The sequence below is a fragment of the Tetrao urogallus genome, assembly GCF_951394365.1.
Source record: "Tetrao urogallus genome assembly, chromosome: 2".
NCBI classification, from domain to species: domain Eukaryota; kingdom Metazoa; phylum Chordata; class Aves; order Galliformes; family Phasianidae; genus Tetrao; species Tetrao urogallus.
In genome coordinates, this window is record NC_136814.1 from 41,344,211 (window position 1) to 41,371,965 (window position 27,755).

General features: G+C 39.4%; 2 protein-coding genes across 3 annotated transcripts in view; both read right to left on the reverse strand.

Annotated features, from left to right (window-relative positions):
• KIF25 (kinesin family member 25) overlaps nt 1-18,362 on the reverse strand; it is a gene marked incomplete at both ends in the record, with an annotated part of 33,727 nt that extends 15,365 nt beyond the window's left edge. Inside the window, 8 exons of the mRNA XM_079550111.1 lie at nt 2,831-2,898; nt 7,106-7,148; nt 8,748-8,839; nt 10,123-10,226; nt 11,913-12,051; nt 14,147-14,260; nt 17,300-17,365; nt 18,288-18,362. Of these exons, the coding sequence (XP_079406237.1) occupies nt 2,831-2,898; nt 7,106-7,148; nt 8,748-8,839; nt 10,123-10,226; nt 11,913-12,051; nt 14,147-14,260; nt 17,300-17,365; nt 18,288-18,362 (701 nt within the window). The remainder of the gene's footprint in view (nt 1-2,830; nt 2,899-7,105; nt 7,149-8,747; nt 8,840-10,122; nt 10,227-11,912; nt 12,052-14,146; nt 14,261-17,299; nt 17,366-18,287) is intronic.
• A 6,016-nt stretch (nt 18,363-24,378) lies between these two features.
• AFDN (afadin, adherens junction formation factor) overlaps nt 24,379-27,755 on the reverse strand; it is a gene marked incomplete at both ends in the record, with an annotated part of 111,914 nt that continues 108,537 nt past the window's right edge. For both annotated transcript variants that reach the window (XM_079532742.1, XM_079532743.1), the window contains 2 exons: nt 24,379-24,523; nt 25,649-25,733. In XM_079532742.1, the coding sequence (XP_079388868.1) occupies nt 24,379-24,523; nt 25,649-25,733 (230 nt within the window). The remainder of the gene's footprint in view (nt 24,524-25,648; nt 25,734-27,755) is intronic.

Here is a 27,755-nt window from a genome sequence, read left to right on the forward strand (position 1 = left end):
GGAAGAAATTATGATTATAAAACGTAGGCATCCTAATTCATTCATTGCTTCTCTAGCATACAAAAAAAGTATCCTCCACAAGAATACAGTCACCAACAAATGTGGCTTATGGTGCTAATCTGCAACATGAGTATCATAGCCAACACTTACAAATTTTGAGGTATGAATCTTTTTCTTTGGAAAAAACTTCCTCTTCTGCTGTCTTTCTGTTGCAATGCTTTTCTTGTTGTTTTCTGTTAAGCTCTGTTTTCCAGTCAGTGGTGTGTGTGTGCTTTTTATTTTTTACAGCCAAATAAATAACAGGAATTTTGGTAGCAGCAAAGATTACAAAGTATAGTTACTTTCCTGTGTATATAGTATACTGGTACCCTTGGCTTTAATACATGATGCTAGAAGTTTAACTGAATGGTGAACATGGTTGGCTCTTTAGCATTTATTCAAAGTGCTGTTTGTATGTAGACCAGGATCTGATCACCACAGCCCGTAGACTGCACAAACATAGATTTTGTATTTGTGTTCTCCATAAATATGACTGTACAGAGGGATCGCTGATGAACAGATGCAGAATTAGACATAAATCACTTCAATATTTTGCTTCTGACAATGGCAAGAAGAAGTAAAAAACGCTATGGTGGTGGGAGACAGAGTAATTCGTCTCTGCCTAATAATAGAGCTGCAAACTGATCTCAAAGCTGAAACATGAGTTGAATCTTTGCTTAAAAAAAAAAAATATGATTAGCATTAGCATTCAGTTTCTTTTTCATGTTTCTGAATTCTTGGCCTGGAGTAACATCCTGTGGCAATGTGTTCCACAGTCTAATTGTAAGCTGTATGAAAATGTACTCTCTTTAATCAGGATATGAGCACTTTTCTGGCTTGATGGACAAATGCTGCTTGTTTTGCCATTCCACTGACATGCTGTCATGCTAAACTGAAAAACCAACAAATGTGCAGAGATGTGGCACAGTTCTTACTGGGAGGACACAGACACCGAATAGCAATACTCCATCCTTGCTTTGCATGCATACAAGGACATGCTCCTATAAGCTTTGCACATAACATCTTCAAGGTCAGTACAAGAGCAAAAGCACTTCCAGACACTTTTCTCTGCTTCATTTATCATCTGCAATCAATGAAATATTCATTAGCACAAATCCTGTATTTTAACCAACCCAGGCTATAATTCAATTTGTGTTGGAATGATACCTTTTTCTTAACACAGCAAAACATCTCCCTCAGAGCTACTGCATTAAAAAACAAAAACAACAACAAAGCAAGCCGCCAAACTTAAAAGGTATTTATGAGATAAGAACATTAAAAATTTGTCTTCAGTTGCAACTTAGGGCTTTGGCTCTTTGCAAATGCTGTCACCAGCCACAGCTAAAGCTAAACTCAGCCAGTTTTAGAGGGCTGTGCTTTCACCACAAATCAGCATAGCTACAGCTCACTATGCCAGGTTCAGGTAGGTGTAGCGGTTCAGAGGAAAGGCATGGGGTTCAATGTTACAATAATTACTCCAAATATTTACTCAACTTCCTAAAGGTTTTTTTACTGCCTCTCCTTAACTCCCGTGCTTCAAATTCTACCAACGCTGAAATGAAGTATTTTCAGTTTGGCTTCAACTGGTTTATGCTACACTGTAATCAGAGTGGCTAAAGGCATGGAAGACAATTAGCTATCTGAGACCATGAAAGATGCAGCAAATCCAGAGAATCTATTTCCATAAGCCCATTTATTTTTATCAGAATGATGACAGATTTGCCCCTGTGTAATGATTGATGTTAATTTCACCTTGAAAATTCCAGGCTTCTTTTTATTTTGCTAACTGATTCACCAATAAAATTATAAAAGCATAACATGCTGAAAGCTGGAATTTTCTTCCTGAGCTGAAATCAAATATTTTGACATTTATTAGTTCCATAAAATGTTGCTAAAAAAATAAACATTTTTGAGTTCATAAGAACCATATGCTCTTCTGTTTATAAAAAAGAGCTGTTCTGGGACACTGAAAAAACATTCCCCAAGAACGGCATTCTTTAGGGGATTTACATTTTTTTTTTTTTTTAACTCGCTTCCTGATGATCAGGATCTGCACCACATGTACGGAGTCACAGCGGCTCTGGAGTCCAGTGTCAACACCATTAACTGTGTTGCTCCGTGGAACTGAATTCCAGCATTATTCTGCATTTACTTCAACTGGTATGTCTGCATTAGGCACAGCGAGAGGGTGAAAGGAATTACTTCGCAAACATGTGAGAGGTTGCATGTGCCTTGTGGCAAGGAAGTCCTGTAACCTTTGAGGTGAGTAAAGCTTCCCCAAGATTTGCATTATCTCAAGAATTTTCAGTCATTTGGTAGTCTACACAACAGCAGTCCTCAGGCTTCATGAGCAGAAAAAAGGCAGCTTCTTAGAAGGACACCTCAAAGAAAGCAAGTTACTGGCAACGTTAGGCCAACCTACAGCAGTTTGAGCTGAAACTGGCTCTGAGCATTAATTTAGACCATACAATACATGTTGGATGCATTTGACTTTCAATCAAGTTTAATAAGTCTAATAAGGCACAAAGACCAACTAAAACCCTTCTCTCCTATTCCTGCATTCAAAATCTCTCATGTTTGTTTATGTGGGTTTTCAGCCATCTTGCAAGGAAAGTGCTCACATCACAGATATTCTCTCAGAGGAGCTTTTTTTCATATGCCACTATTCTCTCTCTTTCTCTCCCTATACTTTATTTTTATTTTTATTTTTTAAAGAACATTTCCTTTCAACTAGTGACTACAAAAATTGTCCTTCACTACACAAATGTTCCAGCTACGTGGGTCTACTCACCTTTCAAACTGAAAAGTCTTGTTTATTGGTGCATGACCGGGACGGCTACACTTTACAAGGACAGTTTCCTACAAGAAGAACGAAATACTTACAGTTAATGTCACAAACGTGTGTATAAAACAGAAACATTTGCTGCACTGCGGTCAATGAGCAAGACCACAAGTAAGGATCTTAGAACACATTCAGATTATTAACGAACAACCAACACGAAAGAAGCATGTTTCATAAGAAAGATCCAAACAATTACATAAGCTTCTTACGTGCCAGAAAACTCAGACACCTAGAAATCCAACCTCTCTAATCACCACTACAGGTAAATAAACAGCAAAAAGATTTCTTCTTCTTCTTCTTCTTTTTTTTTTTTTTTTTTTTTTTTCCATTGTAAGGACATGTTTTCATGCTGTCTTTTCAGATTGTCTTCATAAATATTTGTGCCTAGAATTGAGGCAGAAGATGCAAATTTCTTGGCATATCATGTTATTCCGCAACTGTGAGAAAGAACTGAAGTCACACAATTGCCAGATTTCCATGTTTTTTTTAGTAGAATCCACTTTCCAAATGGATTACATACCAGTTTTGTAAGCTGGACAAATGTGTCAGCAGCTCTTTGAATGATTAGCAAAGAAATTACAGAAGTCTGGAATGCCCTAAGTAGTAAGTTGTGTGACCTTCAAATTCCTCATGGCATATCTTGCTTAACTGTAGATAAAAGTAAAGAATTAAGTGTGAGTGCTTACAACAGTTCAGTTGGAATCTCTTCAGCACATAAAATACTTCATCTCTTTCAGTGAGGTTTCCTAGCTTACTAACTTGTGCTTATATTACAGCATTTGATGGAAGTGCTGAAATTTTTACTGTTCTTCCAACAAGCAGGCTGTTAAACTTTCATCCCTCAAACCAGGATGGATGCTCTGAAAGTAAAGTCTCCTATTTTATTTTGTCAGTCCATGACATCGGAGGTGGATGTTGGTGGTATGGCAGTAGAGGTTGAAGCTTCCCATCAATACTCCATTACATGTTGTTGCTCTGTGACAGATGGCAGAAGAGGGGCAGTCTGACAAAATGGTGTCTGACATGGAAGCACGTATGAAGCAAAGGTGTGGCACTGAATTCCTCCATGCAGAAAAAATGGCACCCATTGACATTCATTGACGCTTGCCGAGTGTTTCTGGAGACCAGTGGATGTGAGCACAGTGAGGTGGAGGGGGGGTGCATTTCAGCAACAATGCCATCAGAACAACAGTGGGTCATAGAAATAGTGGGTCATCTCCACTGGTGCAGATTTTTATGGAGGCTCTTGTTCATCACTAACAAAAACGCACAGTTAATGGGGGTGACTATGTTGAACAACAATCTTTGTAGCTTCGTAGAGAATTTGCTCTAGCAACTAGTGTTATTGTGCTCTTTGTATCTGTTGCATTTTTGGTGGAAATTAATAGCAGGCATTACTTTTGGAGTGACCTACATAGTATTGGCACTGAGTGAAGTAGTAAAGAACTGAGCCAATAATGACTGAATAACAGTACCTCCTGCATGCAGGGGGCTAACAAAAATCAATTTGCTTCTCTTCTAAGTTACAAGTGTTTCCTTCTCTGTGCAGAAGTGTATCATTATCAATCTAATGATGGCAACACTTGCTATAGCATGAACTAATGTATCCATTCCAGTAGGCAAATTTAGCAACAGGGCAGGTATGAGTACAAGGTTTTGCTACAAATGTTAGAAATGGGATAGAATTTTTTTTTTTTTTTTTTTTTTTTTTGCATTATACAGAAACAAAAGCATTGTTAAGTGGCAGAAGTTTCACATAAGCATTTGTGATTCCCTTCCTTTCTCAGGAGATCACTGCAGACTAACATATCCACTGCAGCTGCTGTGGAACCTCATCAGCTTTCCCTGTCAGTAGAGCATGAAATCCACAGCTCTATCACACAAACACTGAAGAACAATTCTTTCCATCTTAGAGCCACAGAATACTCCTGCCCCGAGTTTTTTAACGGCAACATGAATCACTGAAATGACAGATGAATATTTCATTAACATTCACAGGCTGTCCTGACACCCAAGCCTGGGGAGCTCTTCAGTAAGTGAAAACTAGTAAGGCACAGAAATAATTTTAAATGAGGCAAATCTAAATGAGCGGATATAGACATATGGCCACAAAACCAAGCTGTGATAATTATCACTGCCCATCACTTGTTATTGCATATCTTTTGGAGGCTATTGCCCTCCTTCCGAAGGACATCACTCTACAGCAGAGCCACGGCAAGGCAGACACAGCACTGAGGTAGACAAGGACAGCCTAAAGGGCTTCCTGTACAGGGAAAGTAACGGGGAAGAAACCTGTAGATAAGGATGGTGATAAGCACTTGGGGAGTGATAATATAACCAACTACTAATGCTGTATCTACCTGATCTATTACAACATTGCCCCCAAAAAGGTGGAGGGGAAAACAGCCATAATTTAAATAGAAAAATGAATAAACTCAGCACCTTTGTTACAAAGGCTCTTCCTTCACATACATCTAAAACTTCCTCTACATCAGAAATAGTCTTCTGGAAAATGGGTAACTCATTTCCACAAATGCGAGCTTTGAGTGTTTTGCAGCTGGAAGATTTAGAATGAACGAAACCTCATGATTTTATCTGAAAATTGCATCTTTAAGCCACAAGCACAACACCTAGAGCAGTTAAAAGCAAATTAAATTGGCAATACATGTTGTTTTCCTTTACTGCCGTTAGATTAGCCTAAAGTGGCTGGGTTTTTTTGGTTGGTTGGTTGGGGTTTTTTTTGTAAAAAATCCATTGTACTTCATTCTCACACACAAGTTTACACTAAAAAAGTTCTAATATATGTACATATATATACGTATATATATATATACGTATATATATATGAAGAAATTAATACAAATACATAAGGTGCTCAGTCAGAACTAGAAAGCATCTCAATAATATAAATAAATCAATGTCAAGGCAAAGCAATAAAGCACTGCAAGTCAGTATTACATTTTCCAAAGTCAGGAAGATGGTATCTTTACACTTGAAAATCTTAAAGAGGGTTTTTTCAACCTAAAAGATTCTATAATTTTGGAAATTTCATTTCACAGTTACATCCATGCATATGCTTATTTTCCTAGAATATCTCACACAGACTTTCAAACATGATAACAGGTTAGCATACTGAAGGGTACCTGATCACTGTTTCATACAAACTGAAATTGTATGCCTGTTGGCATAGGCAAACACACACTGCTTTGCCTATCAAAATACAAATGCAGTAAATATGAGATATCTATATCTATATAAAAACAATCCAAATATAACTTAATTTCATCTTCATACAGTAACAGGTCAGAAATGGGTGAGTAATTTTATAGTGCAATAAATGAATCGTGGCATCCAGAAATACTACATCTGATATTGCAGATCCCTGTTGGTTATCTCCTGACATATTTATTCATTCTTAGCTGACTTTTCATATGCTCCATTAGTCCCTAATTGCATATATATCTCTCTAATTGTTCACTTTATACAACCAAGATCTGCTTAATGAAGCTCTAATTTGGGAGATTTAAATGCATAACACACCTTAGGTCACTTCAGCAATATTTTAAGCTCTCTACTAAGAGAATTTGGCTAATCACCATATAGCAACAGTGTAAGAACTGTGGTGCCTATGAAAATTAAAACCTGATTTAATACTTTGACCTTCGCTCATGCTACTGTGTCTTCTCCAATTTTATATCTTGGTAATGACCACAATTAATGCTGTAACACCATCTGGATTTGCAACCTCAATGCTCATTCTCCTTCCTCTGATGGATCCGAGCCAAGACTTTCATATGCCTGACTGCAGAACCACATAGGCTGCTGTGGTTGCTGAGATATCGTATTTCCATGCTAATGCATTAGTTGTTCTCTCATAGTAAAATGAGAAAGGCCTACCATAATTTAGAAATGATTACAATAAATGCAAGTGGCTCAAAGGGACTGACTGTGGGGATTCTGCAACAGTTTGACTGCTGCAAACACCAAAGCCCCAGGTTCTTGCAGCAGCAGAAACTCCAAGCTATTATTACTACAAAGAGTCAGGATGAAAACAACACAGATCACCTGCTTTTGCACCATGTGAGAACAAAGCTGGGCACCAACTGGGAAACAAAAGCCACCCTGCCCTACTAATTTTTATACCTCTGGTTTACATATCCTTTTTGTATCTCTTTACAAGCATCAGTAAGGGCATTCTTGAATTTCACCATGAAATATACTCACATCATCAATGGCATATGCCACATTTTCTAGAGAGTTTCTGTGCCTGCAAGGAAAAAAAAAATAATCAATAGGGGTAAAAACAACAACAACAACAACAACAACAAAAACCTTGCAAACCTAAATGTTCCATTTAGCTCAGGAAAGTCAAGGCTCAAAATGTCTATGAATGGCATGTTATCTATCTAAAGAGCACCTTTCATAATTCCATTACTACTGTAACCCATGAACAGGCTAGAACTATGCTTAATTGTAAATCATGATAGTTCAATCAACCAAAATAATCTCCTTAAAAAAAGCAATTAAGAATATTTCACATGCAAACCATTGTATTGTTTTGCGATGGTAATGTGAGATAGTAGGAAGTGGTTTTCCCTTTTTAGTCCATTAAACTGAAGAACAGCTTCTTTGTAGGTAATTGGTCCTGACCCTGCAAATGCAGTCAGAAGCAATTCTGTATCCATTACTAGTCAAAAACTAATGGCTGGGAATGTGAGGTGTGTAGATGCACTCGTGCATGCACGTGTTTTCAGAATCAGTCCCTAGTTTTACAAGTAAGTGTTAATTAAATATCTTTTTTTATATATTAAGAAAAGTTCATCTTAACAATTCTGTTTGTCCCTGCTTTACATTGTGAGCTGGCACCTAACTACTCTATTCCACACGGCAATAAAAACAGACCATTTGTTCTTCCCCATGTGTATCGAGTACAGGTTAATGCAGGTTTCTCCTTTAGGCTCCTTGAAATTTCTTGTCGGGTATTTTTACATTATTTTAATTAAAATAATTGAATATTTTTTCTAAACATTTGCCAAATATGAACAAACATTAAAACCCTGTACGTACTCTTTTAGAAAAAGAAGTCAGTAAAAAGCAAAATAAACTCCCAAATTAGTCATGTTCTGATAGGTCAGATGATAATATTTCTGTTTTTTAGCCACCCACCTAGTTTTCCCCTTCTTTCTCTGTTTGTGTATGTTTCAGTCCCTACCTTCTTTCGTGTTAGTCATCTATGGAGAATTCAGCTTGTTATGACACATACTTGCACTTAATCCCTCTTTTCCCTTTGGATCTTGAGTGGTGTTGACAATTCAGTTACACTAAGTGTATTATAAATTAGGGATGCAGAGCCAAATTATACTGAAATAGAACCACCACTGTTTGTGCTGACAGCAAATCCATTCTGTAGCATTACAAAAAACAAACAAACAAACAAGAAAACCCAGCAATGCTGAGAGCATTTCTCTACCGACAATTTCTGACAGTTGCTATTACATCACTGTATCCCAGTCTTTGTACAGCATGGTGAATGTACTCCACATTGACTACAGCTGTGTTACTTCTGCCAAACCACAGATAATCGTGGATTGTTCAACTGTTACGTCTTCCTATTCAGGTGGAGATAGTTTTAGACGAAGGGATAAGATTGGCTAATCCCAAGTTAGCAGGAGAAAGAAGAAAGAATATGTATTTTTTTTAAATGATTCTGTCACAGTATCCCCACACATATGAAAACAGAAAAGAAAAAAAAAAAAAAAGCACACAACAAAACAGGACATCATTGTTCTCATATATGTTTGGCTATTGTTTTCTCTTCACGTTTACTGTGAGTCAGAGCAGACACAATGCAGCCATAACAAATTACCTGTCTTGTGATATTGAATGTCCAGCAGCAGCATGATCAAAAGGCAGCGCTGGTCGGATCCTGCAATGGACTCTGATATTCCCTCTCAGCTCCTAGAATTAGAACATTAATGTGATTTAAAATATCAAATACTGGAGGGGACAAACACACTCATATACCAAAACTTATGTATTTTTAAGAAAGCAGTCAACTGCATGCAACATCACAGCCTTAGATTCTGCGGAGATAAAATAGTATCATTTGCTTTTTCATAACTTTATTTGAGGAAGCATAATCTGTTCAGAACTCTGAGATGGCGTAGCCCTCTTCAGTCTGTACAAAAAACAAAAGATGCTTTCAGTTAAAGCCATTTTCTCCTCTTCAGCCTCCTTCCTCTTCACATGATCTTCTTAACTTACATTAACACAGCAGCCAAGATTAAACACTGCACGTTTCCTCCAGCAGCCCTAAGGGAGATATAGGATATAAAACATTTTGTTCTTTTTTCTCTTCACTCTGTGTTCACATATGACTGAAAAGCCAGTACCGATTTTTCTCTCCAGGCTGCTTTAGACTTTTCCTCATCTAACCTGGTGCTTTTCTTTCCTTTTCGTTCATGATCATTTCTTCTCATTTTGTATTGCTGAAAGCAAGTAGCCTGTGATGAGCAGTGAACACTCCCCACACTGCCTTGGGGAATATCCTCTCAGCAAACTGCAGCACAAGAAAGATTTTGGGAGGTAAGTGCTTTCCAATGAAGAGCTGCTTCTTCCCAGGCAGAAAAAAAAAATCAGAAGAACTTTGTTTGAATTGTTGCCTGTCTTTCTAAAAGTGAGGTCCTGAACCCCTAATTAGTTCTTTGGGGAGATGAGGAGGCAGTGAAGTTGAAGAACAAAAAACAAAACAATCAATCCCAAATGAACCATCACTAATGCCTGAGTGGGTACAGCAAGTTACGCTTGGAAAAATAAAATGAAGATAATCCTGCAGTTTCATGTTGATCATTTTAAGAATTCCAAAACAGCTTCAAAGGAGCATTTGTACTCAATCAAACATGAATTGATTTACCTGGAATTTCATATTGCAGAGGAATTGCCAGACGAGAAATGTTTTTTTCCAATTAGAGATGGGATGAAGAAACTCAAATTTTGCACACTATTCAAGATGGATGACACTCCTTAGGACAAAATACTCCAGGAATGCACGTGGATGCTTACGTATATAGAATGGTCTGGGGTTATTGTAATGTACACGTGTAGAAATGTACCACATGTAGACAGATGCTGGCTGGGAGTGATACGTCCGGGAGAAGTATGTTAATTAGTTTCATTGGTGAAGAAGTTGTGGATATAATTTAATCAAAATAAGAAGATGCTTTGTCTTTCAAGGTACTTACAACTAAGCTGTTATGTAGAGCTCTCCTCTTCTGCTTTTCTCTCTCATATCTCTCTGTCACTTCTTGCAGGGACTGCTCAAGATCAAAAGCCTTCATCTGAAACACTGGAAGGAAGTTGTTTTACAGAACTAACTGAAAACTGTGACTTTTCAAAAAAAGCTTTACAATTGCAGCTCATGCAAAAGGCCTACATACAACAAAAGAATAAAGGACATTTCTCTCTTTTTCAAATTACTTCTATATGTATTTCACAGGGAAAGATGGCAATAGCCTTATTTTCAGATGTGACTAAATATTTCTAAGCAGGGCACTACTCAGCTATTACATAGAAGATTTACAGTTTGCTGCATGCCCATTACAACTTCAAAATTAGCCTGCTTGAGTGTTTCTTCTATAATTCTCTCACTTTCAATCTCTATTTTAGGATTAAACTGGTAACAGATGCTGTCTCTGAATTAAACACTTTGGGCTTTCTGCTTAGGAAATATTACATGTAATTTCAGATTGGCAATTCTGACCACAGTATTTAATCTTAGCAATGGAATCTTCATCTAAAACAACTGAGAAACAACAGAACAACGGCCACATTTAAAACATCACCCACCTAAGTACCAACACACACTTTTGCTACATGCAATGAAGCTTCTCTTGGTTCTGAATTCACAGAAAAATACCTCACAAGGTATGAAGTTGGTTCAGCCAACAGGAATTTGCAAGGCCTCATAAGAAATATTTAGTAATTATGTACACCACATCAGCACAAGTGCCAAATCTGACTTCTTATCTGCTCCTTTAGGCCCCAGTTTTTATAAGGGGAACATTGGAACATTCACCCTCAGTTAACTTTCTACTTTTTTTTTTTTCCCAATTTTAAACTTTCTGAAGTATTTTCTCTACACAGATAACACAGTAATAAATTACCATTTTAATCATAAGTTTATGCATAATATACAAAGACAAGTTCTGCAGACATCCGTCACTGATCATGCTATTTATTGTTACTGACAAGAGTAGCCCCAACAGAATCAAACCTGTCTCAAAATCATTTCAAACAAAAAGTACAGCAGCTGTATAACCTATCTTTATGTGGCAATATATAGGTATCAGTCATGCAGGGACTCTGATTATAAATTTGTGTACTTGCCTGTAGTTCTTCAGCCTCACAAACATCAACTTAAGCCCTATTTCACAATCAGGTTGGTACTTGTCATGTTCTTCTCACATCTGGTAGGAGCACCATCAGAATCAATAACATTGCAAGGCAGAGCAAAGGTACATACCAAAAGACCCAGATATAGGACCAATGCACTTGGTCCTCAGTGACAACAGCAGTGAGAATCACTGCCCTGCAGGGTGTGTTTATACATACACATGAATGAGGATCTGGATTCTCGAGTAGCATTCCTTGTGCTTCAGAAATCTCTGAAATCACCTGAGTCCTCTTCTGGTATATCCCAAATTAGGCAAATTTCAGCTAAGGTGACACGTTCTTTATTGGGCTGTTCTAAAATTGTCACAACAAAAAGCCTGAGACTTACAGAATGAAGATGTTACAGCTAAGCCAGCTCAGCAGTCTGGCATCAGCCACAATCAACACAAGAGCTAAAATCAAATTATCAGCCCTGAGAAAATCCAGGTTGACTCCTTCTGACACCTCAGGACTCCTAGATGATCTAACACCCAACAGAAAGAAGTGCTTGTATCTTGGAACTGAACTCAATCTATCAGTGTTACTAATATTTAACAATTGTTGGTATTAATTGACAGGAATGTATGTGTAAGAGCCTTACTTTGCATTGCTTCATTTTGCAGCTGTATCCCTTGGACTGCTGTCAAAACTTGGTAAAGACAAGCCTTGTATTGACGCTGAAAGTCTTTTGAAAGCTCGAGAGCAAATGAATGGAGGCTCTTCATGTCTTGCTTAAGCCTCTTGTCAGCAAGAAGAAAAAATATGTTATAAAAACACAAAACCAGCAGTCAAGGAAGAGAATTAATATAACCACAGTGCAAATAATTATGGTGAGATATCACAGTCAGGAAGAACCCTCTACTTGATGAAAGGAAGACTTTAAGAGCGCATCTTTCAGCATGTTTAAAGAAGGATTATCAAGATATTCACCGATGACAATTAAAGATTTCACCAAGACTTTAAGGATCATTATCACCTTACTCTATGGATTTGGACCATAACACAGCCTCAGGTTGTTCCATCAAACAAAAATAAGTGTGTGTGTTCTGTACATTATAAGGCATATCCAGAATTAGCAATATAAAACTGTGATCCATGTATCCATGCCCAATCTGATCAGAAGGTATTTGTTAAGGTCATTTCTCAGGTAAGCCAGTTCTATGCTTTCCTATGAGAATGATGTATTTTGAAAAGGTGAGGAACCTTTACAACCCATAAGAATATTTCTCTTGTTAATGTAACACAGCATAACATACATGATGTGACTTTTAAATGTTTACAAGATCAGCTTACATTCATTTAGAAGTCCAAGTAAATTAAAAATAAAGTCACTTGACTTTTGGACTAGGAGACTTCTTGGCATCTAAGTTTTGGAAAGGATATGTAAAGCCATCTATAAGATGAACTTAATGAAACTTCTTCTCATAGAAACATCACGATGCTTCTTTAGACAGTCAAATTATTCTGCAACATTTTATTTTTTCAGTTGTGCTAGTAACCTTGAATTAATTAACTCATTTCAATGATACAACAATATAAACTAAGGTGAGAAAATCGCTGTAGCTTTCACTCTCAGAACATAAGTATGAAGGATTATTTTTTAAAATTATTATTATTGTTATTTTTTAAATTACACGTATAGGATTAGCGTTAATTTAGACTTTCATTTGGAGAGTTTTTTCCTGTCCTAGTCCTGATTGAACTGTGATAGGAAAACATCTCAGTCCACTGATAACTCATCATGAGCAGTTCTGCCATTCTAGCTAACCTAAAATATAAAATGCCACTGCAAGATTTACCAAGAAGAATCACTGTAATTAAGCTAAATCTTTTTGACCAAAAGCAACTGATTTTTTTTAAGATATTTTTGCCACCTGAAGCTATTCAGTGCTACTGCTTAAAGGAATTCCTTATTCTACAACATAACTGAAGAAACAAGTACATCAACAAAAGGAAATACTACTGTACTATTACTGAGAGAACAGTCTGGTATCTTTGTTACAAATTCAGACAATATGACTGAGCATACAGATTACTACTCCTGCTTCTGAGGTCTTCCAAAACAGAGAGCTCCCAGTGAAATCAATGTAGCTCACCAGTGATCTTGTTAGCATGTGGCTATCTAGTTAAAGTATCTAACAAGTATTGTGTCTTAGGGTATCTAACAAGTATTGTGTCTTAGGAGACGTCTACCTGGTAGACATCTACCTTGTCCTGTCAAGGATTCAAGGTTTTGTCTACATACATTCCTATTCCAGGCTCTGATAGCAGCCTATACAGGAGATACTGGAGCACAAAAGCAGCCACTTGCCCAGCTTCCCAGGTAACTTTTGCAGCCTATTGCAGCATAACCACCACAGGTGTTAGAATCACAGAATGGCCAGGGTTAGAAGGGACCTCAAGGATCACCAAGCTCCAGTCACCCTGCTGCAGGTAGGACCGACAACCTCCCCATTTAATACTAGACCAGGCTGCCCAGGGCCCCATCCAACCTGGCCTTGAACACCTCCAGGGATGGGGCATCCACAACCTCTCTGGACAGCCTGTTCCAGCACCTCACCACTCTCACTGTGAAGAATTTCCCTCTGATATCCAACCTAAATCTCCCCTCCTTCAACTTAAAACCATTTCTCCTTGTTCTGCCATTATCTACCCTTGTAAAGCAGTTTTAAGCTAACTCAGCCATGGCTACACTTTACTGCAAGTACTGCTGTAAATAAAAGAAAAGCTATAGATCAGGTTCAAATCTGGCCATTTCTGGATTTTACTGTATTTCATAAGCATGCATATGTCTACGTCATAGGTTATGCCAACATTACTACTAAATATCTTTACCTTCATTGCTTCATGTAGGTGAGTTACAACAGAACTCTGCAATTTCTGCTGCTGGCCATGAGCGGAGTAGAGCTGTAATATCTCATTAACACTTCTTCCAGCCCACCCTTGATACTGTTTGAAAAAAGAAAAGATCACCTAAAAATCACTTCAAATTGTTCCTGATTTTTGATGCATTCTATCTCCTCTGTCCCTGAAAGCATTTCTGGAAGTGAATCAACTGGCTATACGTGATGTTGCAAACATACGATTTCTTTCTTTTCATATTTTTCTGAGTCATGTGAAGGATTGCTTCTAATTAAGCTGACTAACACCACAATATTCTACTTCCTTTGGGTCGCAAACCTCAACATCAGAACACAAAAATGTGCCTGCAGTGCCTATAGCCCCATACCTGTGCTTGAGGTGGATCTAAGTTAAAACTGTGCCTTTGCACAGGGCCAGTTACACAACTGGCATCAGATCAGCATCTTCTAGTGACTATATTTAATTGGTAAGCTCTCACAAAAGATTTAGCAGAACAAGAGGGCACACCAGCTAATGGCTGAAGTGCTGAAGGAGTGGTTATACACAGCTCACAGCGTTGTGTTCATTGCTTTAGCTTTCGGCCAATATTGACTCCATTGCATTCAGTAAAGTTGCAACAGTGCAAAACTGTACCAGTCAAGCACTAAGCTGGGTCTTCAGAGATCAAAGCAAGAAAAGCAATTTCCTAAGGGATGTGGAGAAGAATGCTTTCTAGTAATGTTACAGACAAACTTTTTGAGATGCTGAAGTCAAAAGAAGAATAGGAATAGTGTAACTTTACGTATTTACAGGCAAGAACACAGGAATTAAATCTACACAGAGTACTTGTGAAATTCTGTAATTTGACAGAATTTGTGCTATGTTAGAAGCTGCACGTTTGCCATTTACTGACAATCCTGGTACTTAAGTTAGCTGTAACTTTTTCACCTGCTCTTCTCAGCAGCACACTGACATCCACCATTCTTTAACCAATACTTACAGCCTCTCCCCTTATTTTGGGAATGTAGCTGTCTCTAGCACGTAATTATTTCCTAGTTTATTCAGATCAGAAATTTGGTGACTGCAGTTCCCTGCTATTTCACTTAGCAGAAGATAGAAAAATGCAGTGGCATTCACTCCTCACATAATGGAGCTTAATTCCAATCCTCTGATAACAATAGGTAAAAACCAAATGGACTTAATTGCAGTTAATTACAGATGACATCTTCAAAAACAACAGTAAGATATTTGGGAGATGTCAGAATAAAGAAAATATATGTTGTCCAAGAGAAATATTTCACCTGTCTAAACGAAGTTTAGTCTTTTTAAACAAAGTTTGGTCTTTTTCTTTACAAATGGAACCAGAGGTCCTGCATAGCTGTAAAACACCTCAGTGCTAATATATAAAGTGCTTACATAGAAAAATGAATAGCAGGAGGAGATTATTTTAAAATAACTCTTTTATTAGAAGCTTTAGTAATTGAGACAGCTCCTATATGGGCATTTGTGTGTTTTACCCTGGAGATATTCATGAAAACATTTGTATTTATAAACATGCTTGACAGAAATGCACAGAAGTGCACCAGAATTAATAGCTCCAATCACGTGTAAAAAGTTAATATAAGCAGCTGAAGTACTGAAGCCTTGTTATAAGTTCAAGCTAGCTAAAACCATTTTTTTTTTTTTTTTTTAACATCTAATGCATTCTCTACCATCTGCATAAGTTCCCCCAGACCTCCTTTTTTCTTTTTCTCAACATGGAAGATGCAAATGGTCAGATCTTCCTTCATTGAGTCCACTTCTCATCACGTCCACTACTTCATTGCAAATGCTGCCCTGGGTTTGAGGTTTTCTCCATTAGAATAGTTTTTGCATTCATCAGAATAAACAGAGGTCTCAAAATGCTGCATTACTGAAACACGTCCCCAAGAAACATGTCCCTCCAAAGCTGTGTTTCACCAGCTGGCAGGTAAATGGAACTGGTTCACCAGGCAACTAAAACATGTGGCTCCAGACCTTGTTAGAGGCACCATCCACTGCTTCTGGCCTGGCAGAACAAAGGGAAGCGACAGAGGTGGGTGGCACTGAGGTGGGCAACATACGAACTACTGAGAGACACAGGATCAACTCAGTGGGTGCAGAGGGTGGCTATGAGGGTGCAGGTAGCAAAGGGAGAGGTGGCACAAACTAGAGTTGCAGATGCTGCGATAATAGACAGCCAATAGAAAACTCTTGAGGGTAAAGTGGATTAAATGATTTTCAAAGCTTGTTCGTAGGCCAGATGGTAAATCCCAGATGCATTTCAATACCTACACAAAACCTTTCCCCTCTCTGTCAGGTATTTTGAGCATATTTCCTTGTGTATAACAGGGACTCTTGACAATGCAGTTAAAAAATAAGTAACCACAATCCCCAAATCCACAGAAAACAAGCTTTTATCATCTAATGCGCAGATAACTATGTCTTACATCTGATGCACTGTAGTGACTAGAATAATTGTTCCTTGTGTTTGAGAGAGTGAGAAAAAAAAGGTGAAATATTTAAGATTTTTGGTAAATATGATGAAACAGAAAAAAACAACAAACATTTTCTTCAGAATAATTACAGCATTCTCCCGCATACCTGGCAAAACTCACTTCAGATGTACCATCTGGCTCACAGTCAGGCTTTGGAAAATGTTAAACCTACTTTTATCCACAGGTATTAACAGACCCTAAGAGAGGGCAAGTGGCTTTCCTGAGGTCACCCATCCATTTAACACTGCAGAGCAGATTAGAAACTCTTGGCCAGCAGACTGTTGCAACCAGTTGTCACAGCTGGCTCTGGTCTAGAGGCGTGGATAAATATCACAGTTCTCTAAACGTTTGAAGCCTTACCTTTGAAGACACCAAATGTTATCGCAGCCTGCTGCTCGTTTCAATAATGCTCTAGAAGTAAGAGACCCCTCTGAAAAAGGATATAAGGAAATGAGGGCATCCATCACTGCTGTGCGCTCTGTAGCTGATTTCTGCCACAGTGCTGCCTTTTCTGGATAAGCTTTGTACTTGCACTATTAAGGCACATAGCTGAGCATCTTTGTCTATGCACAACTAAATGTGGTTCCTGCAGTCTATGATAGTCCTAATTGGAAAAGCAAACAATAATTACCGCTGCAAGTTTCAGATGAAGGGCAGCATTTTCAGTTTCCAAGGCAATTATTCTTTCTTCTTGGGCCTAAGAAAAAAGAAAACAATAAAAACGTATGCAAACCCACAGAAGTAAAAACGACATGAGTCTGATGAACATCTCTTCATTAATACTTTTCATTGCTGCGCACCATTGTTTCTCGGTCTCCCAGAATCAAAGGACTACCAGCCTCAAACCTAAATCTTTCCATTTGAAACCATTCTGTCTTATTCTATCACAGCAGACCCTGCTAAAGACTCTGTCCCCTTCTTTCTTACAGCCTCCCTTTAAATACTGACAGGCCTCTCCCACTTCACCCAGCAGCCTTCTCTGCTCATGGCTGCCCACCCTCAGCTCTCAGTCTGTGCTGGAAGGGGAGGTGTGCCACAGGAGCACTGAAGTGAGCTGTGCTCAAAACGGAGCCCTGTGGCACCCCAGCAGTGACTGGGCATCAGCCTGACATCACCCCATCGGTGTTACCCTCTGAGCCCAACATCAAGCCAAGGGTTCACTCATTGCACTGCATTTTTGTCCAGCTCTGTGCCGGGCATCTTGTTCAGAAGGATGCTGTGAGAAATGGAATCATAGAATCCTTAGAGTTGGAAGGGATCTCTGAAGTCATTCTGTCCAACTACCCTGCAGTGAACAAGGACACCACAGCTACGCTGGGTCGCCTAGGGTCTGATCCAGCTTTGCTTTGAACTAGTGCCAAAAGCTTTGCTGAAATCCAAAAGGATTTCATCAACTGGTCTACCAGATGGGTAACCTCGTCATAAAAGAGAGCAGGTTCATCAGGTAGGAACGGCATTTAGGAACCGTACCGCGACACCGCTAAGCCTCAGACCCCACTTCTAACAGACAGCGGCTCTGCTGCCGTCAGCCCCCGGCAGCCCCAACTGGCCGCCCTGCCCCTCCCTCCGGCCCCGCCCTCTGTCCGTCCCCCCTCCGCCTCGCCCCGTGCCGGGCTCACTCGCGCTCTCTGCTCCAGCTGCCGCACCCTCTGCGCCCACACCGGGCCCGGGCCGATCCCTCCCCGCGGCCGCATCGCGCCGCTCGGATCGGAGCTCGGCTCCCCGCGCGGCGCCGAGCTGGGGGTTAAATCCCTCAGGGCTTACGAGGCGCGGCTGGGAAGGAGGGCGCGGCCCCGGCGGTGCTGCCGTTCTGACGGCACCGCCTCCCGACAGCCTGGGCGGCGACCGTGATAGCGGCCGCCTCCGGCCGGGGCTGGCAGGGGTCGGGATGGGCACCCGCACAGCGCCTGCCGGGCCTGGAGAAGGGCAGGGTGCGGGAGGTCGTGCACTCGGGTGTGCGCTGCTGCTGGGGGAGGGCGCTGGGCTCGGCGGGGAGGATGAAGAGGCTGCCCCAGACGGGCTTCTCCTCTCAGCTGTTTGTTCCTGCTCGGGCTGGACGGCTCGTGCTGTTTGTAATTGAGCTTAGTGCCCAACCGTACTTACAGGGTAATTACGGGGGAACCCACTCGTGCTGCTGCCCGTCGTCTGGCTCAGACCACACCAAACGTCTCTGCGCAGCCCCCTCGGCCCACTGGCTCCTATGGTACTGCAGCCTCCTTCCACATCAACGACGCCCTGCAGCCACAGCTTTTATTTTTGTTTCTTAAAAGAAACAGCACAAAATCATGCTGGCCGGAAGCCTCTCAGCCGTTCATCCCCCGCTCTGTATTGATGGGATAAATGAAAACTGAGAATGGATTCAGGCCAAAAAAATAAATAAATAATAATAATAAAAAAAAAAACAAAAACAGAAAAGAAAGAAAGAAAAGAAAGTTCCAATGCACTGTTCTCCTGCTGACCTTAAAGGATGTTGGCACTGATCGAGTCGGATTTTATCACCGTCAGCCAGTCTGGGGAAGTATTTTAGTAGCTCAGGGGTGTAGCTTACAGTTTTTGACACTGAGCTCTGATTTTTATACGCAGTATCAGTGAGGTCTAGGCAAGGAACCAAAAATCTGTCATCTAGAAATGCTGCAAGGCTGTATTCCAGCATGCTTTTCTAATGGGATCCTCTGCTCTGAAGAATCTCCTCTTTTCCCCAAACATCTACCAACCTGATCCTGTCTGCCTCCTGTCTGCAAAAGAAGAATCCGGCCTTGTTACACATAATTCCAGGGAAACAAGAAGGCTGGAAGTTTCATGACAATGACTAAATCTACTGCACATTTTACTCCATTAACATCAGTGAAACATGATGGTGAATTATGAAAGCTGGAGGTACTAAACATTACTAAATGTAGATGTTGTAAATTTACTAAATGTAAATGTTGCGTCAGCTACTGTTGATGCATTTCATGCTGACCCTCATAGTGAAAACAAAAGACTGAGGTCTCAGCTTCGGTATTCTGATAGGAATTGTCCATTATGCCAAACACCAAGAGGCTCACTGCTGCATGCCTTCCAATTTTCTGCTCCCCAGGTGACAGCACATATGTCATGTCAAGCAGACAGAAATTTAAGACTGATGTTTTGCACGTGGTCTTTTAAGCTCCCTAAAACATTCTCCACTTCATTTCTCAACCTAATTTTATTTAAATGCCTTTCATTCTCCCAAGCAGATAAACTTGCAGCCATGAGGTGAAGGGAACTCACAGTGGTTGCCTGAACAGATTTTCCCTGAGCTTTGATAGTTAACCACGCCTGCTAATGTTATCTGCTGTAGAAGAATAGTACACAGAGTCTCCCCCTGCTATCATAGAATCACGAAGGTTGGAAAAGACTTACAAGACCGTTCAGTCCAACTTTCCACGTATCACCAATAGTTCTCACTACACCATGTCCCTCACCACAAAATCCAAATGTTCCTTCAACACCTCCCAGGAAAGTGATTCCACCATCTCCCTGGACAGCCAATTCCAGCGCTTGTCCACTCTTGGAGAAATAGTATTTCCTAACATCCAGCCTGAATCTTCCCTGGCATCATCTTGCCTACTGGAAGATAACTACAAGCCTGACCTCCTGAGAGGAAAAGCCACTTGATACCGTCTGCCTACCAAAGAGATTTTTGCAAAAGAATGAGTTTGCTTTGTTCTGAAAGAAGCAGCTCTGGTAGACATCCACAGCAAAAAGTGTACCTTTAGAGGATTTAACATTCCTCACACATTAACATGTTTACAATCAAAGCACGAGCGAAATTAACCCATCCATGCAAACATGATATTCAGTGAAGCTATAAATATTTAATTACTCAAGCAAAACATTTGCATCAACAACTGTAAGGCAATCCTGAATGTTCATCTGTTACTAAGAATACACGAGTATTGTCCAAGCAGGTTAATTGCATATTGCTGGTCTTCCTAAGCAGTTTATCTGTCATTACAGCTAGGAAACAAATTGACAGACTGCTTAAGCTGTCAGGCTTTGCCTTCTCAGCCACACAGCCCCCAGGTGACTGTGACAGAACTATCTGACATAACAGGAGGAAGAGCCACATATTTTCCTGTTCTCATTAGCAAACTCTTGTGCTTTACTGTATTTTTTTTTTCCAGACTGTTCTTAGTGAAGGTTATTGCTATTAATGTTTTTGTTGTAATATCTCATAACTCAATTAACTTTGAATTGGGAGGTAAAGGAGAAAGGTCTCATTTGTTTATTCTGCTGCTGAACTCACTGCTTGATCTACAAACAATCGTTACGATCAAGAAAATATTATTTCAGTAAACAGGATCTATCTTATGGACTTTCTCAGATTCTTAGTTCCTCTCTCCTTTTCTCAGCTACCAACAAGGCCATAGCACAAGTGGCATGTAAAAGCAGTGAAGAAGTGTGGTATGGGAATGATAGGTGCAAAAGGGAGAATGTGGCAGAAATTTAAGAATCAGAGTCTTTTTGGAGGTGGCAGACCTGGCTGCACATGCAAATATCATTTACCCAAAGTTGCTAAGGATGCTTGTTCATACCCATAAAGAAAAGGGGATGCTGACAATGGGTTGTTTCCTTTTTCTTCTAGACTATGCATTCGATATTAAAACACCTTTTTTCCTTCAGCTTTATTATGTTCACAGTCCACAGACTCAAAAGCACTGACACAAGGTCCCACTCGCCCACACCTTCAGAACGTCCTCACTAGTGATTTTGAAAATTCTGGAGAGTAGACCTTGCAACTGGAGAGATCATAGAGTCATAGAATGGCCTGGGTTGAAAAGAACCACAATGATCATCTAGTTTCAACCCCCCTGCTATGTGCAGGGTCACCAACCACCAGACCAAGCTGCCCAGAGCCACATCCAGCCTGGACTGGAATGCCTCCAGGGATGGGGCATCCACAGCCTCTTTGGGCAACCTGTTCTGGTGTGTCACCACCCTCTGGGTGTGATGAAGGTACTTGCCTGGAAAGAGGTGCACACGGCTCTCGATCCCATCTGCAGCAGACACTCAGCTACAGCAGCTGGAATCTACAGCACTTCACTGTGACAAAATTCCCACCTCTGCTCTCCTCAAACAGAACTTCAACTGCAAGTCACGTGGTGTTATTAATGCAGCAACAGGAGAAACATCGTTCAAATGCCTTCTTAACCATGGCAATCACAATGGAGTCTTTGGTTCCAGTATTACTCACAATTGCCTTTTCCAAAAAGAAGTTGTATTCCAGGTTCACTTTCATTCTCAGGAACACACTTTGCACTGGAGGAGAATACAAATACAGCACATTCACCAGAATCCATGAGCTAGCCTGCATATTTGATCCCATCAATACTTACTATTTCGTAAGTGGCTGGATAACTGTAAAAATCACTTGTTCACGTACTGAACATTAAATTCTCCCCGCTGATCCGTGAGGATGAGCCTCTTTGGTTGGTTCCCTACGTGAAATTCATTTCAGGTTCCCATCATTATGAGATGCATCGACTTGGCTTGTGTTTTAAAAAGTAAGGGAAACATTAAAAATAGCCACTTGTGTTTATAGTAACACTGCTGTGAACGCAGAGTCAAAAAACAAAGAGTACAAAAAAACATTTAATGCAAAGTTAAATACAATACAAACTTTATTAAAAATAGGTTGCAAGTGAAATACAGTAGAAATGGGAAACTACAGCAGTTTTGATGTTTTTCATAATAATGCACAGACAAATATGAAAAGCACTTTTACACATATTCACACTTGACCCGAATGCCCAATAGCGGCCAAATCCACTCAACTGAAGGTTATGGATACTTTTTTTTTTTTTTGCTAAGCCTTTTTCAGATTCTAGCAGCAACAGTAATTCAGCCACAGCATAAGTTTTTTTTTCCTTAAGAAAAATGTGTCACTGTAAGGCTGCTAGTGTTCTCAAGATAAGTTGGGAGAGGCTTGCTTTTCCTGATTAACAGACATAGCAAGCATGCAGATCCTTCATTAACACTTTGAACCAGTTTAATCTTCTACTTCATATTTAACAGGTGAAACGGTAAAAGCACACTTTCAAATAAGAAACCTGAAGTACGTAAAAAATATTTACACTCCAATTTTCATCAACTTGCATTTATTTATCATACAACTCTTATTAAAAGTGATTTCTTTCCTAAGGCAGTGAAAGTCTACCCCTTTGTATTTGGAAGTGTGCACAATTCCCTAAATATATATTTATAAGAGAACAATATGATACAGGAAAAAATCATCTAAAGCCAGCAAAGGGCTTTGTCAAATAGAAAATTTGTTTGGAATCACAATATATATTGTCTTAACATCACACAATGAGAAAAACTCTGATGAGGTCCTTATTCCCACCATCATCAGCTACATAAGCGTAGCTGAGGAAACGGTGGGAGGAAAAAGATTAACAATTTAAAATTAAATAAGGCTATTACAGTGTGAAAAAATAGCTTGAACTGCCAAAAATATTTTCAGTACAACAGTGACAGAATGTTAGTAAAGCTAGCTAGACTAAAGAAGAGCTTACTAGCACTGCTTCTTCAGCATGAGTAGAAATGGATTGCTGCCAGCAGACCAGGTCTTACTAACATTCCCACTCCCAGCCAGCAGTAGTGTATTCAATGCTTCACACCACACTTTAATATGCCAGTTCACTTCTCCATAGGAAAAAACAACAACAAAACAGGACAACAACAACAAAAAAAACAACCCCAAAACAAAGATATTGCTGGACTGCTAATAGCAGACTTATCAATACCATTCCGTGTCTATTTGCCTAGTAACTTCTCATCTACTGCTCCGGGAAAACTTACCTATCTTTTCTACTAACTTCGGAAATGGAAATCTTTGTCTTTAACACATGACAAACATTTTGGTCCTAGCTGATAAATGGCAACTAGCGTAGCCTCCTATCTATTGCTTATGTAATTTTTAATGAAACAAACAGCCCTAGGCTTTTCATCTTCACATTTCTGAAAGCCTGATGCACAAATAACAGTAGTGCATCAACACAGACTTTTCCATCATTACAAATAAATTCCACTTTTAGACCCAACAAGTATGTAGGAATAGAAGTGTTTTATCCCAGGTTTTACCTACAGAATGGGAGTTGTCCCAATACTAAATCATGGTATTGATAGGTTGATCATTGATCATGAACACCACAAAGTACGGCAGACTTGCATATACAGTCTACTCAAGATAGTGGCCCAGATATCATCATCTTACCTAAACAACCTAAAGTACTAATTTCTAGTGCACAGTTTAGTTTAGGCAGTTCAAGCTATTCTCACTCTCTCTGCTCAGCAGCTAAAAAAAAAAAAAAAAAAAAAAAAAAAAAAAAAAAAAAAAAAAGCGTGTCTGTGAAACACCAGGAAACAGAACTTATCTTTGACAAGTGCTACTTGGTCTGGTGCACAAGAACTTAACCCCCGAAACAGAAAGAAAAGAGTTACCTTCACGTGATTCATATCTTTAAAATTTTACAGTGCTTTCATTGTATAAACCACAAGCTCCTGGCAAAGTAATCAGTTTTCTTGCTATTGCAACATCTCTAAATCTTAATTAACAGTCTTAGATATAGAGGAATCAAAGTCACTCATTTTGGAAAATATTCATTTTCTGTTCACTAGTAGTGCCCCTCATCTCAATCCCTCAATTTAGAGGTCTTCAGTTACATCTGATAAGGTGCTTTAATCTTATTTTGTGTTCAACTCATTTTCCAGTTCCATTAGTTTCCTAGAAGCTTTTACTTTATTGGATACATCTTGACCCTGTGAAAAAAGTCGCTGGCGTTCCCTGAACGTCAAATTTTCTGGTGCTCCAGGTAAATCTGTATCTTGACTGGAAAGGGAAAAGAAAGTCTTTGTTAACACTCTCATCTACAATATTCTTAAATATAATCAAATTCTTAGTGAAGTGCATTAACTGGCAGAGTTTTTACTACAGCAAAAGTCTTGGTTTAGTCTTCTGCACGGTTCTGTTCCCCACACGTACCTTCAATTCTGATATTGTGCTGTCAGTTAGATTAGCGGAAGCAGATCACAACCATCTCTGGCATGTAAATACAAATTATATTACTTTGCCTTTCAAAGTGAAGCACAGATGTAACTAAGGCTGTATCTACAACACCACAGCACGCTGCTGTTACAGCTTCCTACAGCAGCAAGTGCCTAGGAAAAGCACTGAATACAAAGCTGGGACACATGACTTGGTAAACGAAGCTACTAGTACTGAAGTGCGTAGTAGGGGCTGCAATCCAGCACCCCTGTATTTTATTCTATACTGGCCAAGTTTAAGTGCAATTGTTGCCCAAGGTATTAAACAGTTCTTTACCCTTGAAGCAAACGAAAAATTGAAGTGTTTCTGGCCACCACAATGAAGATCTCACATCACTCTTAGTCATAGCTGTAACAACACTTTATGTATGTGATTACCTCTCATATAATAAAACTAACACGTATTTCTATTTCATGATCAGAAAGCTCCAGGAGCTCTCTGCTCTTCACACTCTACGGAAACAGTAACACTGTTTTAAAATGCAAGAAAAGAGGGCTAGCAGCTTCTACAGAATCCTATCCAAAGCCCAGCTGCGCCTTCAGTAGGTGGCACAGTTACCCTTGCAACTTACAAGATACAGTCGATATTATTTATGCTTACTATAAATCTGGGAAGAGTTCCGCTTGAGAGGTGCTGGTCAGATTTTTAAATACACCTAAAGGAGTTCAATCTTTTCATTTAGAATATTCTGTTTGTTTTGTTGCAGCACTGAAATCTGCTGCTGTAAAGTAGTACTTTAGATCACCTAAAGACTTGTGTGGAATTTGCACTTCGTCATAACCCAAGATATGTCACAGACAACTGCAGAACTCTTCAGTGGCCCCCAGAGATGTTGCAGCAGAAAGTGCTGCAGAAGTTAGCTACATCACATGACTCAAAGTTAACGCTTAAGGGACTCCTGCGTGTCACCTTTTAGATCGTTTGTCTCTCGGATCCCGATAAACTTCATGGGCCCCAACCGTTGCTCCCGAAGATCCAGTGTATGAATTTATTCCTTGTGCAAAAGAAAAAGTAAGTTGAAGGACAGCAGTTGCAAGGCAGAAGTTTTATATTGTATTTCTTCAAAAAGGTGCAGTGCTCCTTTCAAGAAATCACCTCAAACCAGAATCGGAAATTAAATGTAGAGGGTCATCTGACTTGTGCAATATTTAAGAACAATACTACTGAATTTCATCCCCTCTCAAAACAGCTGTAATTTTTTTATTCCTAATTATAAGTTGAAACACATTTTTTTAGATTACTCTGCATACAGTAAATCGTGGTCTTTATCTTATTATGCTATACTGCAAGACAGACATTAAAAGTTTGAGAAGACTGATGGAAAGAGCAACATGCTTCACTATCCCATAACAAACTCTACAGGAAATTAGTTAGCTGCAACTGCTCTCTTTAGAGAGCTAGAAGTAATCTATGATTACTATGCAACATCTTTTTAATTCAGCAATCAGAGCTTTTTTCACTATTTTGTCTGATCACACAAGATGTATGCATTAGAAGATGCCTCCCACCCCTGGCCTTTGTTTTAAATTTCAAGCAAGCATCTTGCAGCACTGCACCTTTAGTTTAAGTTGATATAACACACAAGTTTTACAAATCACATTAATTCTTTCTAAAGGCCACAAGACAAAACCTCTTCTTTCCAATCGAAAAGTTTACTAAATTTATACTCCATTCAAGACCATATTTCTCCTAATGACTGTCTGGACAAGTGAAAAATAAAGGGTCAGATTTGTCTCCAGACAGTTCTAGTCTCAAATATTGCACGTTATGTCTTGTGAACCTTATTCTGTACAGAAGGAAATGTTTGCTTCTTCCACTGGTATACATAATCTTCTCACAATTACTCAATAAAAGAGATGGTACAAGGCTGGAAGACACATTAGCAAGCACATTATTGGCTAAATATTGTTCACCCCAAATTTGTAGCAGGTCAAATCATACTAATGTGCCAGCTGAATTAAGAATTTTTTTCCTTTCAGACATGAGTCTTACATGCATTTGGTACCACCCTTCCTTACTTGGAACATATGGTTTCCATGTGTTCCACCTACTTTCTAACAGAAGTTTTGATATCAGTGTTGGCTTTTTTCTTGGCTAGTTGATGGAGCCAATGGTTTTAAGCAACCCAGTGGAAGAAGGTTACGAGAGCAAAATTTGCAGAAGCGTGGTTTACTAGAGTTAGCATTCAGAACAGAAAGGAACTGTAAAGGACAGTAATGTAACAAGAGTCAGCGAGATGGGAGATGGTAAACTGCACAGTGAATTCTGCATTTTGTGCAAACGGCTTTGTACGTTACGCAGGCAGTCTTCATAGAAGCTTGAGCAATCAGGTGAGGTTAACCTGTTCTCATGGCTAATTTAAAAATCATGAAATAAGAGTATTCAGAATTAGTTGTATGGTTTATGAATTAGGTTATTAAAGGCGAAGCATCATACTCCTGTACATCCTTAACTGTTACCAAAAACCTAACCAAGTCTTTGTAGGTTGTCCTTCTGAATGTTTTCCGGAAAACGGACACATACACACACCAAGTATCACTGAACATTTCATTTTCCTGAGATTCATATTTCCACAGAAGTTAACAGAAAGCAGGAGGATTGGGAGATGCAGTTAAATATGAAATGGCATTCTGGGTTTTGGATGATGGGAGGCAGCAAGAGTGGTGGTGACAACTAGTAATGGATAGTTCTAGAGTTATTGGAATTGTATATGCTGTGATGGAGGGCATATTTATACTAGAGTCGATGTCAAATAAGAATTTCTAGAAAGTACTTTGAAAGAACAAAAATTTAGTGCATACATGCAGCACAAAAGTTCCATGTCAGTAGTATGGGGCAGATGGCGATGTAGTCTAAGTGTTCAAAGAAAACCTTTTATGTGTAGTTCTTGTCATTCTTTAATTCTTTGCAGTATAATGAGTTTGAAAACTAGACTAGTTCTGATAGAAAACTGAGATTTGAGAACAGTTTTGGCGGGTTTATCAGTGGACCTGCTTGTATTGTATGATAGGCATGT